The sequence below is a fragment of the Salvelinus alpinus genome, chromosome 5, assembly GCF_045679555.1.
Source record: "Salvelinus alpinus chromosome 5, SLU_Salpinus.1, whole genome shotgun sequence".
Lineage (NCBI taxonomy): Eukaryota > Metazoa > Chordata > Actinopteri > Salmoniformes > Salmonidae > Salvelinus > Salvelinus alpinus.
In genome coordinates this window covers 89,619,576-89,635,148 of record NC_092090.1, presented here as the reverse complement: position 1 = coordinate 89,635,148, position 15,573 = coordinate 89,619,576, and the positions used below count along the sequence as shown (strand labels likewise).

The 15,573-nt window shown below is 45.9% G+C and overlaps 1 protein-coding gene across 1 annotated transcript in view; it reads right to left on the bottom strand.

The window, feature by feature from the left end:
- The window catches only part of LOC139577180 (cotranscriptional regulator ARB2A homolog), a 331,393-nt gene that overhangs the window by 147,127 nt on the left and 168,693 nt on the right, over positions 1-15,573 (bottom strand). Inside the window, exon 11 of the mRNA XM_071404090.1 lies at positions 11,054-11,173. Coding sequence (XP_071260191.1) covers positions 11,054-11,173 — 120 coding nt within the window. The remainder of the gene's footprint in view (positions 1-11,053; positions 11,174-15,573) is intronic.

Below are 15,573 nucleotides of genomic sequence, written 5' to 3'. Positions count from 1 at the left end.
TGTTCCACTAGTTCAACATGCATACAAAGGAATCCCAAAAGTTACCAAATTACCAATAAACTTCATCCAAACAATATTTCTAATCAATCCTCAGGTACCCAAAGATGTAAATAAATGATACAATTTAAGATGGAATGTAGTATGTTCAATACCGGAGAAAAATAACAAGGTGCGCGCCACAAGCCTACAGTCAAAATGAGAACCACCTTGAAAAACTACAACTACTAATTCATTTTTCAAAAAACAAGCCTGAAACCCTTTCTAAAGACGGTTGACATCTAGTGGAAGCCATAGGAACTGAACTGCAATCTGGGAGCTATTTATTTGTATATCCCACATGAAATGAAATCCACCATGAAATGAACAGTGACTTAAAAAAAAAAAATATATTTTTGCCTGCAATATCAGTTCTGTTATATTCACAGACATTATTTGAACAGTTTTAGAAACAGTCACCTTGTCTGAAGTACAACTGGTTAACTTATTTGGGACAGGGGGGGGGCAGTATTGAGTAGCTTGGATAAAAAGGTGCCCAGAGTAAACTGCCTGCTACTCAGTCCTAAAAGCTAGAATATGCATATAATTAGTAGATTTGGATAGAAAACACTCTAAAACTGTTTGAATTATGTCTGTGAGTATAACAGAACTCATATGGCAGGCAAAAACCTGAGAAAAAATCCAACCAGGAAGTGGGAAATCTGAGGTTTGTAGTTTTTCAACTCTTCGCCTATCCAAGATACAGCGTAAATTTGGTCCGATTGCACTTCCTAAGGCTTCCACTAAATATCAACAGTCTTTAGAACCTTGTTTGATGCTTCTACTGTGAAGGATGAGGGAATAAGAGCTGATTGAGTCAGGGGTCTGGCATGAGCTGATCACGCGTGCTCACGTGAGAGTTAGCTGCGTTCCATCGCATTTCTACAGACAGAGGAATTCTCTGGTTGAAACATTATTGAAAATTTATGTTAAAAACATCCTAAAGATTGATTCTATACTTTGGTTGACATGTTTCTACGAACTGTAATATGACTTTTCGTCTGAACGTTCGCCTGGACTTTCGCCTCGTGAGTTTGGATTGTGTAATAAACTCGCGAACAAAAAGGAGGTATTTGGACATAAATGATGGACTTTATCGAACAAATCAAACATTTATTGTGGAACTGGGATTCCTGGGAGTGCATTCTGATGAAGATCATCAAAGGTAAGTGAATATTTATAATGCTATTTCTGACTTTTGTTGACTCCACAACATGGCGGATATCTGTATGGCTTGTTTTGTTGTCTGAGCGCTGTACTCAGATTATTGCATGGTGTGCTTTTTCGGTAAAGCTTTTTTGAAATCTGACACATCGTTTGCATTAAGGAGAAGTGGATCTAAAATTCCATGCATAACACTTGTATCTTTTAGCAATGTTTATTATGAGTATTTCTGTAAATTGATGTGGCTCTCCGCAAAATCACAGGATGTTTTGGAACTACTGAACATAACGCGCCAATGTAAACTGAGATTTTTGGATATAAATATGAACTTTATCGAACAAAACATACCTGTATTATGTAACATGAAGTCCTATGAGTGTCATCTGATGAAGATCAACAAAGGTTAGTGATTCATTTTATCTCTATTTCTGCTTTTTGTGACTCCTCTCTTTGGCTGGAAAAATGGCTGTGTTTTTCTGTGAATAGGTGCTGACCTAACATAATGATATGTTGTGCTTTCGTCGTAAAGCCTTTCTGAAATCGGACACTGTGGTGGGATTAATAACAAGTTTATCTTTAAAATGGTGTAAAATACTTGTATGTTTGAGGAATTTTAATTATGGGATTTCTGTTGTTTTGAATTTGGCGCACTGCAATTTCACTGGCTGTTGTTGAGGTGGGACGCTAGCGTCCCGAATATCCCTAGGAGGTTAAACAGGTTAATGTCAAGCCCTGCATGTTTTTTCAGAAGTCTCATGGAATGTAGGACTACATTGAACACCACACATTGGCAGCTACTGAAGGCTGAATGATTTAACAGCTATTTCCATGTTAAAATGTTATGGGATACATTTTCCCCATTGTTTTTGATGGTAGGCCACTCTGGAAGGCCTACCGGAGACATTCTCAAATGTACTGTTTCATGCATTCTCCACAATCACGTCCTCACGAGAACGTACTCAAGAGAACGTGGTCGGAGAAAGCACTCGGAGCATGAGAGTGTGGAGCACGGTAGTATGCATATTGGTGTGCTTACGGACATATTCAATCAATCCTTATCCCAGTCTGCTGTTTCCACGTGCTTCAAGAGGGCCACCATTGTTCTTGTTCCCAAGAAACCTAAGGTAACTGAGCTAAATGACTATCACCTCGTAGCACTCACTTCCGTCATCATGAAGTGCTTTGAGAGACAAGGACCATATCACCTCCACCCTACCTGACACCCTAGACCCACTCCAATTTGCTTACCGCCCCAATAGGTCGACAGACGACGCAATCACACTGCACACTGCCCTAGCCCATCTGGACAAGAGGAATACCTATGTAAGAATGCTGTTCATCGACTATAGCTCAGCATTCAACACCATAGTACCCTCCAAACTCATCATTAAGCTCGAGACCCTTGGTCTCGACCCCGCCCTGTGCAACTGGGTCCTGGACTTCCTGACGGGCCGCCCCCAGGTGGTGAGGGTAGGAAACAACATCTCCACACCCTGATCCTCAACACTGGGGCCCCACAAGGGTGCATTCTCAGCCCTCGCCTGTACTCCAAATTCAGCTTGTCACCAAGAACACTCACAAACCTTTACAGATGCACAATCGAGAACATCCTGTTGGGCTGTATCACCGCCTGGTACGGCAACTGCTCCGCCCACAACCGTAAGGCTCTCCAGAGGGTAGTGAGGTCTGCACAACGCATCACCGGGGGCAAACTACCTGCCCTCCAGGACACCTACACCACCCGATGTCACAGGAAGGCCAAAAAGATCATCAAGGACAACAACCACCCGAGCCACTGCCTGTTCACCCCGCTATCATCCAGAAGGCGAGGTCAGTACAGGTGCATCAAAGCGGGGACAGGCCATCAGACTGTTAATAAACAGCCATCACTAACGTTGAGTGGCTGCTGCTAACATACTGACTCATCTCTAGCCACTTTAATAATAAAAAATTTGATGTAATAAATGTATCACTAGCCACTTTAAACAATGCCACTTTATATAATGTTTACATACCCTACATTACTCATCTCATCTCGTACTGTACACAAAGCACCTAATACAGACAACACACACAAACATGCACTGACACACACACAAAGCTGTGTGTATTCAGATGAGAGCCTGCTGTCTTGCTGCGCTGGCTGGCACATTTGTCATGGTGGTCCTTTGGTTTTACATCAAACAAAACTGGACGCTTTGCATATGGCTCCACTAACTTCTGCTAGGGTGCCCCTGCATTTATCATCCCTTCTCACCCTTTCCTGCCTAATGTGGCTCTGATAGCATGCCTCAAAACACATGTCTGACGAAACACTGCTGCTCTGCTCGATACAGACAAACTGGCTTCTTCAGGCTACCACTACGGCTGATAGAGAGAGCGAGAGAGAGAGCGAGAGAGCGAGAGAGAGAGAGAGAGAGAGACTCCCACTGCACTCCGCCAGCTATGTAGAACCTTGAGATTGGGAAAAAGTCCTTTAGAACACACTACTACACTCAACTACTCAGACATTCAGAGGACAGTGGATGAATGCAGTACTAGTTGGGGATGTTCTGTCTTGATATGATTTTGTTTTTCACTGTGGTGAAAAAAGAAGACTAAGAAACAGCAGCATCTGGCTCATGTGTGAGGAGCAGTAGATAGTGGTATCGGAGAGAGAGAGAGAAAAAGAAAGAAAGAGCGAGAGAGAGGTGGAAGAGAGAGAGAGAGATGGAAGAGAGAGAGCGAAATTGAAGAAAAGTATAATTTGGTAAAGGGTGTTTGAGTTTTCAGGAAAGCAGTGTTTGACAGAGCTAGGAGTCAGAGAGGGGGGGGGGGCAGTGGTGAACTGTAGGCTTAAGGAACATATTTGTGATTTCCTCAGTGGCGCGCCACAGGAGAGCTGGCCAGTTGGCACGGTGTGTTCAGACTGAGGCCTCGGCTGGTGCCAGTCCTGGAGACTGCCAGGCTCTGAGTCCTGGGCAGAGAAGAGCAGAGACCTCAAGGTCACTATAGGTACAGGGGCTGGAGAAGGGAGAGGGGGAAGATGAGGATAACAGGGTGAGTGAAGCCAGAGAAGACTCTGCCTATGTTAGGTCCCAGAGAACTTGTCACCAGAGCAGAGAGAATGAGAGTTCTCTGAAAGCACCAGGGATAGACCCAAGTCCTGAAACACACATTAACATGAATGTATTCTCTCGTGTGTCAAGTTAGGCATCGGTCTCTCCAACCGATCGGTGATGGAAAATAGTCTCATAATAGCTCTCCAACCACTGCCACCATCATCATCTAACTCCTAGCATCTCATCCACCCACCGAGAGTTCACAGGGAATGAATGTCCACCAACTTCTTCTCCATAATGTGCCCTCCTCAAACAACATGGCTCACATCTGAGACTACCTGCGTATGTATGGAGGCAGACAGGGACACAGAGAGGGAAGAGATACCATAGAAAAATATATCCATATCTCACACATAGAAAATACACACTGATCCTAGACAGTAGACAGGTAGAAACACGTGTGTGTGTGTGTGTGTGTGTGTGTGTGTGTGTGTGTGTGTGTGTGTGTGTGTGTGTGTGTGTGTGTGTGTGTGTGTGTGTGTGTGTGTGTGTGTGTGTGTGTGTGTGTGTGTGTGTGTGTGTGTGTGTGTGTGTGTGAATAAATCTACACCTTCTGTAGATCCTGTTGAGAGATGGTGGGGCGGTTGGTTGGCACCCACACATTTGTGTATTGGGAGACAGATACATTCTTACATAAGCCCTTATATAACGCAGCCCGTCTTGTCCAATAACCTCGCTTCTTTTTCACTGCGGGAGCAGGAAGGGGGTGGGTTAAGCACCCCCCGTCCCCCCATTCTCACCCCTGGCAACAGAGGAAGATGAAAAGGAGAGCACAAGCAGACAGGCAGGCTGACAGAGACAGGTAGACAGGCAGGGCCCCTCTGGCTCTCACTGGGCTGTGGGTCCATGAGTGTGAGGGTACGCACAGGATAGCTGCTCCGTGATGTCTTATCCATGCTGTTTGAATGGGCTTTGCTGGTACTGGTAGCAAATGAAAGTCAGGGGTCTACATTTCATCTAACCTCATCTCCCCAAGTCCTTAAAGCCAAGTACAAGGGCTTGAGTGAGAGAGAGAGAGAGAGAGAGAGAGAGAGAGAGAGAGAGAGAGAGAGAGAGAGAGAGAGAGAGAGAGAGAGAGAGAGAGAGAGAGATACAGAGAGATACAGAGAGATACAGAGAGAGAGCGAGAGAGAGATGAACCAGGAGGAGATAAGAAAATGGACAGAGAGATAGGGTTAGTTTGACAGAGCAAAAGAGATGGAGGGAGATGGAAAGAAAGATGAAGGGAGGAGGGACGGACAGAGGGTGAATGCTAGTATTCTGTCTGACACGAAGCCATCCTCACTGCAGCAATCCTCTCCCATTCAAAGGTCTTTAGCTGCTCTTTGATCTAACTATAATTAATCCATACACTATGAAGGGGGCAACATGCTAGTGAGCGCAGAGCAGGAGAAATGAACCACAGGCCGCTTGATGTGCTTGATCAGAAATGTGTTTATTAACAGCAAAGGGGAGAAATAATTAACCCCGAGACAGCTTGTTTTCTAGAGGTCTGCTAGCGTGTCAAACGGTTCATCCCGCAAGGCTCAAATCCCCCCTCCCTCTAGCCTCCCACAAGGCTCACACACCCCCCTCCCTCTAGCCTCCCACAAGGCTCACCCCCCCTCCCTCTAGCCTCCCGCAAGGCTCACACACCCCCCTCCCTCTAGCCTCCCACAAGGCTCACCCCCCCTCCCTCTAGCCTCCCGCAAGGCTCAAATCCCCCCTCCCTCTAGCCTCCCACAAGGCTCACACACCCCCCTCCCTCTAGCCTCCCACAAGGCTCACCCCCCCTCCCTCTAGCCTCCCACAAGGCTCACACACCCCCCTCCCTCTAGCCTCCCACAAGGCTCACCCCCCCTCCCTCTAGCCTCCCGCAAGGCTCAAATCCCCCCTCCCTCTAGCCTCCCACAAGGCTCACCCCCCCTCCCTCTAGCCTCCCACAAGGCTCACACACCCCCCTCCCTCTAGCCTCCCACAAGGCTCACCCCCCCTCCCTCTAGCCTCCCACAAGGCTCACACACCCCCCTCCCTCTAGCCTCCCACAAGGCTCACCCCCCCTCCCTCTAGCCTCCCGCAAGGCTCAAATCCCCCCTCCCTCTAGCCTCCCACAAGGCTCACACACCCCCCTCCCTCTAGCCTCCCACAAGGCTCACCCCCCCTCCCTCTAGCCTCCCACAAGGCTCACACACCCCCCTCCCTCTAGCCTCCCACAAGGCTCACCCCCCCTCCCTCTAGCCTCCCGCAAGGCTCAAATCCCCCCTCCCTCTAGCCTCCCACAAGGCTCACACACCCCCCTCCCTCTAGCCTCCACAAGGCTCACACACCCCCCTCCCTCTAGCCTCCACAAGGCTCACACCCCTCTCCCTCTAGCCTCCCACAAGGCTCACACCCCCCTCCCTCTAGCCTCCCACAAGGCTCACACACAACCTCCCTCTAGCCTCCACAAGGCTCACACCCCCCCCTCCCTCTAGCCTCCCACAAGGCTCACACCCCCCTCCCTCTAGCCTCCCACAAGGCTCACACCCCCCTCCCTCTAGCCTCCCACAAGGCTCACACCCCCCCTCCCTCTAGCCTCCCACAAGGCTCACACCCCCCCTCCCTCTAGCCTCCCACAAGGCTCACCCCCCCCTCCCTCTAGCCTCCCAGAAGGCTCACACCCCCCCTCCCTCTAGCCTCCCAGAAGGCTCACACCCCCCCTCCCTCTAGCTTCCCACAAGGCTCACACACCCCTCCCTCTAGCCTCCCACAAGGCTCACCCCCCCCTCCCTCCCTCTAGCCTCCCACAAGGCTCACCCCCCCCCCTCCATCTAGCCTCCCACAAGGCTCACACCCCCCCTCCCCCTAGCCTCCTCCTAGCCTCCCCCAGACCACTTTCTTCTCAATTAGGTGGATGAATGTATCTGTGTAGTATGCATGTATGTATGTATGTGTATGCGTGCCTTCGGAAAGTATTCAGTCCCCTTGACTTTTTGTACATTTTGTTAGATTACAGTCTTATTCTAAAACTGATTAAATATGTTTTTTTCCTCATCAATCTACACACAATACCCCAAAATGACAAAGCAAAAACTGGTTTTTAGATTTATTTACTAATTTATCTTTTTTTTTTGAAAAACTGAAATATCACATTTACATAAGTATTCAGACCCTTTACTCAGTACTTTGTTGAAGCACCTGAAGCAGTGATTACAGCCTCGAGTCGTCTTAGGTATGACAACAAGCATTGGCACACCTGTATTTGGGGAGTTTCTCACATTCTTCTCTGCACATCCTCTCAAGCTCTGTCAGTTTGGATGGGGAGCGTTGCTGCACAGCTATTTTCAGGTCTCTCAAGAGATGTTCGATCGGGTTCAAGTCCAGACTCTGGCTGGGCCACTCAAGGACATTCAGAGACTTGTCCCGAAGCCACTCCTGTGTTGTCTTGGATGTGTGCTTAGGGTCGTTGTCCTGTTGGAAGGTGAACCATCGCCCCATTCTGAGGTCCTGAGCGCTCTGGAGCAGGTTTTCATCAAGGATCTTCTCTGCACTTTGCATAGTTAAACTTGGCCTGGATCCTGACTAGTCTCCCAGTCCCTGCCGCTGATAAACATCTCCACAGCATGATGTTGCCAACACAATGCTTCACCGTAGGGATGGTGCCAGGTTTCCTCCAGACGTGACGCTTGGCATTCAGGCCAAATAGTTTAATCTTGGTTTCATCAGACCAGAGAATCTTGTTTCTCATGGTCTGAGAGTCTTTAGGTGCCCTTTGGCAAACTCCAAGCGTGCTGTAATGTGCCTTTTACTGAGCAGTGGATTCCTTCTGGCCACTCTACCATAAAGGCCTGTTTGGTAGTGTGCTACAGAGATGGTTGTCCTTCTGGAAGGTTCTTCCGTCTCCACAGAGGAACTCTAGAGCTCTGTCAGAGCGTCCATCGAGTACTTGGTCACCTCCCTGACCAAGGCCCTTCTCCCCCGATTGCTCAGTTTGCAGGAATTTTTGGTACCCTTCCCCAGATCTGTGTCTTGACACAATCATGTCTCGGATCTCTACGGACAATTCCATCGAACTCATGGCTTGGTTTTTGCTCTGACATGCATTGTCAACTGTGGGACCTTATACAGACAGGAATGTGCCTTTCCAAATCATGTCCAATCAACTGAATTTACCACATGTAAACCAATCAAGTTGTAGAAACATCTCAAGGATGATCAATGGAAACAGGATGCACCTGAGCTCAATTTCAAGTCTCATAGCAAAGGGTCTGAATACTCGGTTTTGGCTTTGTCATTATAGGGTATTGTGTGTTGATGGCTGAGGATTCTTTTTTTTTTTAAATCCATTTTAGATTGCGGTTGTAACGGAACAAAATTTGGAAAAGGTCAAGGGGTCTGAATACTTTCGTGAAGGCACTGTATGTGTGTGTGTGCACGTGTTTGTGCCCATGTCCATGTGTGTTGTGTGTGCACGTTTCCACACATTAAAGTGCATTTGTGAAGTAAAATTGTGGCTTAGTACATTTACTGTATTGTGGCCCAGCACCACTGGCCCATGGAAGCCACAAGGCTCCTACATTGGAAATGGAGGAAGAGAAACCTGACCATTGCTTCCCATGAAGCTGGATCCTCGTGGGGAGCAGGAGGGGGCTACGGCTGTACTCCCCAGCCCATGTCAGTGCAGGTGGAGTGGGGCTGTCAGGGGGTAGCTTGGGGGGCTGAGGGAGGGCTGCCTGGCCTGGGGGTCTTGGTGGGATGGCTGAGCCCCCCAGCACCATGGATAGAGGGTGAGGGTTTGGGTGAGGGAGTTATGACACTGTCACAGGCCACAGACACACGGTAGAGACCCAGGGGACAGGGAACAATGATACTTTCAAATACACTCTCAAATGCTCTCACACACACACACGCACAGACACGCTTGCAACACCACACACACACAAACACAGACACGCTTGCAACACCACACACACACAAACACAGACACGCTTGCAACACCACACACACACACACACACACACAGACACGCTTGCAACACCACACACACACAAACAAACACAGACACACATCCTCTTCTTCCTCTGAGATGAAATCCTATATATCTGTAGTATGGTTACATACAGGATCTAACTCACATAACAAGAACACCACATGAGGGAGAGAGAGAGAGGCAGAGGAGAGAGAAAGAAAGAAAGAAAGAGTGATGAGAGAGAGACCACAGCAGAATCCTCGGCACACAGAGCCCAGGAGAGAATGGCTGTCACGGACAAAACACCACATGAATATTTAGCAGGCAAATTAAAATGACAAAATAAAAAAATAATAAAAAAATAGCAGGTTACAGGAGAAAAAAATGAGATATTCCTGGAATTAGCAGTGGGACAAGTGCCCACCCCACACCGCCCACAACCTTCTTCAAAAGAAAAGCAGAGAGAAGCTTTAAATAATGTGGGTTCATGGAGAGTCTACCAGTAAATCCAACAGATCAAAGAACCACCATCACCACCAGGCTCCTGCACAAGCTGTCAGAGCAGAGAGACAGAGAGAGCTGTGTGAGCCTAGCGCACCTAGCCTAGCTATCTAAGCACTGCAGAGAGAGAGAGAGAGACAGAGAGAGAGAGAGAGCACTGTGTGAGCCTAGCACACCCAGCCTAGCTATCTAAGCACTGCAGATAGAGAGGGAGAGGGAGAGGGAGAGACAGACAGACAGACAGACAGAGAAAGCTGTGTGAGCCTAGAGCACCCAGCCTAGCACCTAGCCTAGCTATCTAAGCACTGCAGATAGAGAGAGAGAGAGAGAGAGAGAGAGGGAGGGAGGGAGGGAGGGAGGGGGAGAGGGAGGGAGAGAGGGAGAGAGAGAGAGAGAGAGAGAGAGAGAGAGAGAGAGAGAGAGAGAGAGAGAGAGAGAGAGAGAGAGAGAGAGAGACAGACAGACAGAGAAAGCTGTGTGAGCCTAGAGCACCCAGCCTAGCACCTAGCCTAGCTATCTAAGCACTGCAGATAGAGAGAGAGAGAGAGAGAGAGAGAGAGAGAGAGAGAGAGAGAGAGAGAGAGAGAGAGAGAGAGAGAGAGAGAGAGGAGACAGACAGACAGACAGACAGACAGAGAAAGCTGTGTGAGCCTAGAGCACCCAGCCTAGCACCTAGCCTAGCTATCTAAGCACTGCAGAGAGAGAGAGAGAGAGAGAGAGAGAGAGAGAGCTGTGTGAGCCTAGCGCACCTAGCCTAGCACCTGCTACCTGAGCACTGCAGCCTAGTCTTAAGTAACACAGCAGACACAGAGCCTGCAGGCTGCCAATACTGAACACTGAGAGACCCAACACTGATTGATATATAGACCCTCAACACTACAGAAATAGGCTAGACTTTATTATAGACTCTCAATAGGAGAGACATCGCTTCAGTAGTGTACCCTGAGAAGCAATAAAAATCTATTTTCCAGGAAGTTATAGTATATTCAACCCTCTCCCCTTCCCTTTCTCCTCACTCCACTCCTCTTCCAACTACATGTTCCACCTATTCCCTCTGCAGCATGGTTTAATAGAGCCCTTTTTCTTTCTCTCCCCCTCTCTCTGTGTTGATGTGCGGAGGAGAGGAAGAGGATTGTGCTCTAGAACAGGGATGAACTGGCTGGTTAACAGCTAGCAGCACTTTATCGAAGAAACCAAACATTATTTATTTGTAATAATTCCTCCACGTTTCACACTGTATCACACTGGCTGACTGTCCCAGAGGTGGTTGGCTAGAGGGGCGATGCGTGAGAGACAAGACCAGAGGAGGAAAACAACCACTCACCAGCTCCACCAATGACAAGCCTCCGTAGCTGTGCGCCACGATGAAGACATTTCTGGCGGCGGCGTTGGACACAAAGTGGTCCCACACGTACAGCAAGTGTTCCTCGGGGGAGCCATTTTCCTGTAACACAAGGACTTCACGTTACAGCGCCAAAACAAACAGAAAACACACAGGAGAAACAGAGAGAGGAAGATTGAAGAAGGGGTGAGAAATCAGAGGCAGACAAAAATAGACAGATGGATTTAAAGACTGATTTAATTAAGTGATAATGCCAGAGAAGCAGGTGTTTGGAGGATATATTGGCACGGGTGTTGTTAGGCCAGGGACCAAGTCCTCCAAAGACTGGCTTCGAGGGCATTATAACTTTCATACAACGGTTTACCAACATCTGCAAATAATGATTGACATATTTTCATTAAAAACATTTTTATTAATTCATTCATACTATTTCATATAGTCACGACACAAATCTAGGGTTGTCAGAGACGCGACCCAGTCATTCAGTCTTTTGTTCTGTATCTATTGATGCGACCCAGTCGTTCGTTCTAAATGTTTTATTGACATCCTGGCTGGCAGCGTTCTTATCCGTTGCTTGCTAGCTAGCCAACTACGGCTAAATTGCAGTAACATCAAGAAGCGCAGCCAGAATAAGAGCAAAGTAGCTGCATTTGCTTAAGCTGTTTTCTAGTGACATTTATTTGGATACATCCATAACAACGAGCTAATGAGGCACGATTTCGCCTGGCGTAAATAATGTGCTCTCTCGTCAGGACACTGTTGTTCAGAGGAGCCAACAACACAACTAACACAATCACTTCAAACTGAAGCTGGAGAGACTGCAAATTAGCTGCGTTTCATTTGACCTTTTTCAAATTAATTTTCTTAGTATATATCCATAAAAATGATGCCAGCTGATTCATGATTTCGACTGGCTGAGAAACGCTGCCTGCCTGTCTGTCTCGTCCCGAAACGTTCATTAATATGGGACAGCTGGAGATAGAATTTGAATATTGAAACAATGCTGCAAATGTCAGAGAGACAGACAGCAAGGTTTACACAAATCTCTGCTGTTGAAAACTAAACAGTCTAAAAGAAATGTGAAATAATGTCTCAATGCTTTTTACAGTGTAGATCTACTTTATAAAATACCTGGCTGGGCTGATGGGACAGTGGATTGCGCAGTCAAATGGAACAGAGTAAATAGGCATTTTAATGTCAAAGATTTAGCCGGTGGCACCTTGTCGAAAAGACACCGGCTGGAAGGTAGCTTTAACCAATCAGCATCTAGGATTAGACCCACCTGTTGCATAGAGAAACTAAATATGAGAGACATAAAGAGAGAAAGGGAGAGTGAAACTAACAGAAATGGTTCTGCCACAGTAAGCACGAAGGCCTATATATTCCAGGGACAGTGAAAAAATGAAACTGCTGATGGCAGAGGGTGATTTTTAGACATACTGAGTGCTCACTGGATCAATAGGTCTTGCATATTGCAAATGTCCTAAATGTAAAACTCAATAGGCTACGTGACGTAACGTTTAAATCTTAATTTGTACCTTGCTGCAGGATCGATGGAGCTCCTGTATGGCGCCAAACCCCCCTTAGGTAGGCGTATTTTAAACCAAACGCCAACACACACAAAGTATATGCATGAACAATGGTGAATCAAATCACACACATGCACTCGCACAAATCAGAGATTCAACACATCTGACCATAAAGTCCACACACGTGGGTTGTGTTCTAACGGAGCATCACTAAGTGCAAGTGTTTGTGCCGTGCTCCATCTTCAGCAGGCAAATAAATACCCTTTCTGTCGTTTGGTGAAACCACTCCAAAGACATTTGAGAGCAACAACAGTCTGGTTAGCTGACAGAGGGGGTAAATGGTAACAAAGCTTCATGCGCACTTAGCCTAAATGTCTGGGGCGGTTGTTTTACACTGTGCTGTGACTGACGGATTTAGTGGCTTATCTGAGGCAATGGCTGTTTGTTTCATAAAGGTCAGGGGAAAATGCTGTGCTATTTCACTGAAGACACAGCTTACACCCACTCACACCCAAGCATTGAGTATTGAAAACAGACAAAATACTTTTCAATATAGTTGTTGATAGGCTGTTGTTATTGTGCTGGAGCGATCATGTGTGTGTATGTGTGCGTGCGTGCGTGCGTGTGCGTGTGCATGTGTGTGGAGGCACAGTAAATAAACCTCATGGCTTGTTTTAATTTTTTTTTACTAAAATCCCCTACGCAAAAATGTATGGTGAAAAAACGATTGGAATCATTTCCGTTTTTACATTTTTTATATACAGTACCATTCAAAAGTTTGGACACAGCTACTCATTTGTGGCTCTACACAGAATTATGAAGCTGGTTGAGAGAATGCCAAGACTGTGCAAAGCTGTCATCAATGCAAATGGTAGCTACTTTGAAGCATCTCAAATACAAAATATATTTTGATTTGTTTAACACTTTTTTGGTTACTACATGATTCCACATGTATTATTTCATAGTTTTGATGTCTTCACTATTATTGTACAATTATAAAGAACCCCGCTTGAATGAGTAGGTATGCCCAAACTTTTGACTGGTACTGCATAAAACATTCTATTGGTTGCAAGAATTTTGTATAATAATTTAAATACAAAAACAAAAAAATGTTTTGAATCTGGTGTCATTTTGTGTAACAGTTCATAAACCATGTACCATGGAATGCGTACATCGAAAATCTCTTCCCAACTACTTTGCAATCTATATGGCAAAATGTTTTGGTCCTTAAATGAAAGTAGTCAACTTTTTATTTTGTTTAACCAATTTAGTTTTTTAAAGCACGGCCGACAGAGAAGTTCCTTACTTGCTCCCCTTTCCACTTGCCTTTTTGCGGTAATTCTGCAATTAGTTGGTTGTAATTTTGTGTAGAGCAGACGTTTCCATATATTTTTGTTAGCTGCATGTGTGACATAACTCCACCAGTCCTATTTATGATATCATTTACAAATATTATACCGTTTTTTATTTTGTTTCCCACCAAAAATGTATGTTTTATCAAATAGTACATTTGCGTTCAACCATAATATTTGTTGTAATATGTGTTCTGTCTTTTCTGGTGGACTAAACTGAAATTGCAACCAACTTTCCACGGCTTTTTAAAAAATAGCGACATTTTGGAATGATTTCATTTTCAGATAACCGAAAGTGAAAGGTTGTAATCTGAATAAAGGGAAAAAGGCCATTCCTGAACATGGCGTTAGACATTCTTATTAATCTGCTAGATAAACCAGTTAGGATTTAAGTATAAACTCTTGGCTTGTTTATGTTTGCTGTTGTAACTATATAAGGAGGGAGGGTGGTTGTGTTCAGAGTCAGACTCTACGGAGGGTGATGCAACGGTGGGTAACACTGCGCCCTTCCCCACCCTGATCACCATGGGGGGAGGGGCGTGTGTGTGTTGGGGTGGGGGCAGAGTCGGCTGTCTGAAGGCCTGTGACAACAAGTCCTTTGAAGTCCTCCTCTCCTTCGCTGAGTCACCATTCATCTACAAGGGCTCTGTTTCATAATCCATCCCTCCCTCCCTCCTCTTCCTCAAACTACACCTCCTGTTCTCTCTCTCCTCACATGACCTTCCCTACTGAGGCTTGATAGGTGGTCATCAGGACTTACACACATGACCTTAATATCCCTCATATCTAAAACATATTTTATTTGTGTAATAGCCTATTCAGTGGCAATGAAGGAACAGAGTCGAGTTGAGTCAAATATAATAGACTTAAAAAATGTATTAAATGTAATTGAGAAGTAGACATTGGTTTGAAGCTAAACATTAAGAACATTTACATGGGCACCGCGATGCCTACTCAACCAAGGATTTCCAGAACACAGCTTTGACCTACTACAGTAGCTATGTTGGTCTACTGTACTTCAAGCAATGTGTACGCAGGTTGACTAGGATGCAAAACATCTCAAACAGCCTAATTAATATTCTTAGAGGAGGTTCTCCCACAACAATGTGATTTATACTGCATACAAGTTAAAGTATTGGATTCGTCACACACTACGCTAATCCCATTACACTACCATTTCAAACTTTTTTTAGCCCTCCTGCTGTGTTCCGGTCGAATTAGACCGATGTACAAGTTCTCTCTGAAAAAATGTTGTTCATTTAATCTGATTGTCATAAGGTTCCATGACATTGTACACATAGGGCATCTGAACACACAAAATACATTTAGGGGATTTTATTTAACTTTTGTACACCTGTAGTGTTCCCGGTCATTAACACCTGTGGTGTTCCCGGTCATTAGAAATTAATGGGTGAGACTACAATTAGTGTATAAAATTGAGTTCAGTCACATGCCCATTCATCAGATGGACACACTTCCTCTCCCAGACCCCCACATGCATGTGTGTTTGAGCACCCGCCCGCACGTTTTCTGGATCAAACGCGCCAAATAAATGGACATTTTGGATATATATCGACGGAATTAATCAAACAAAAATAACATTTGTGATGTTTATGGGACA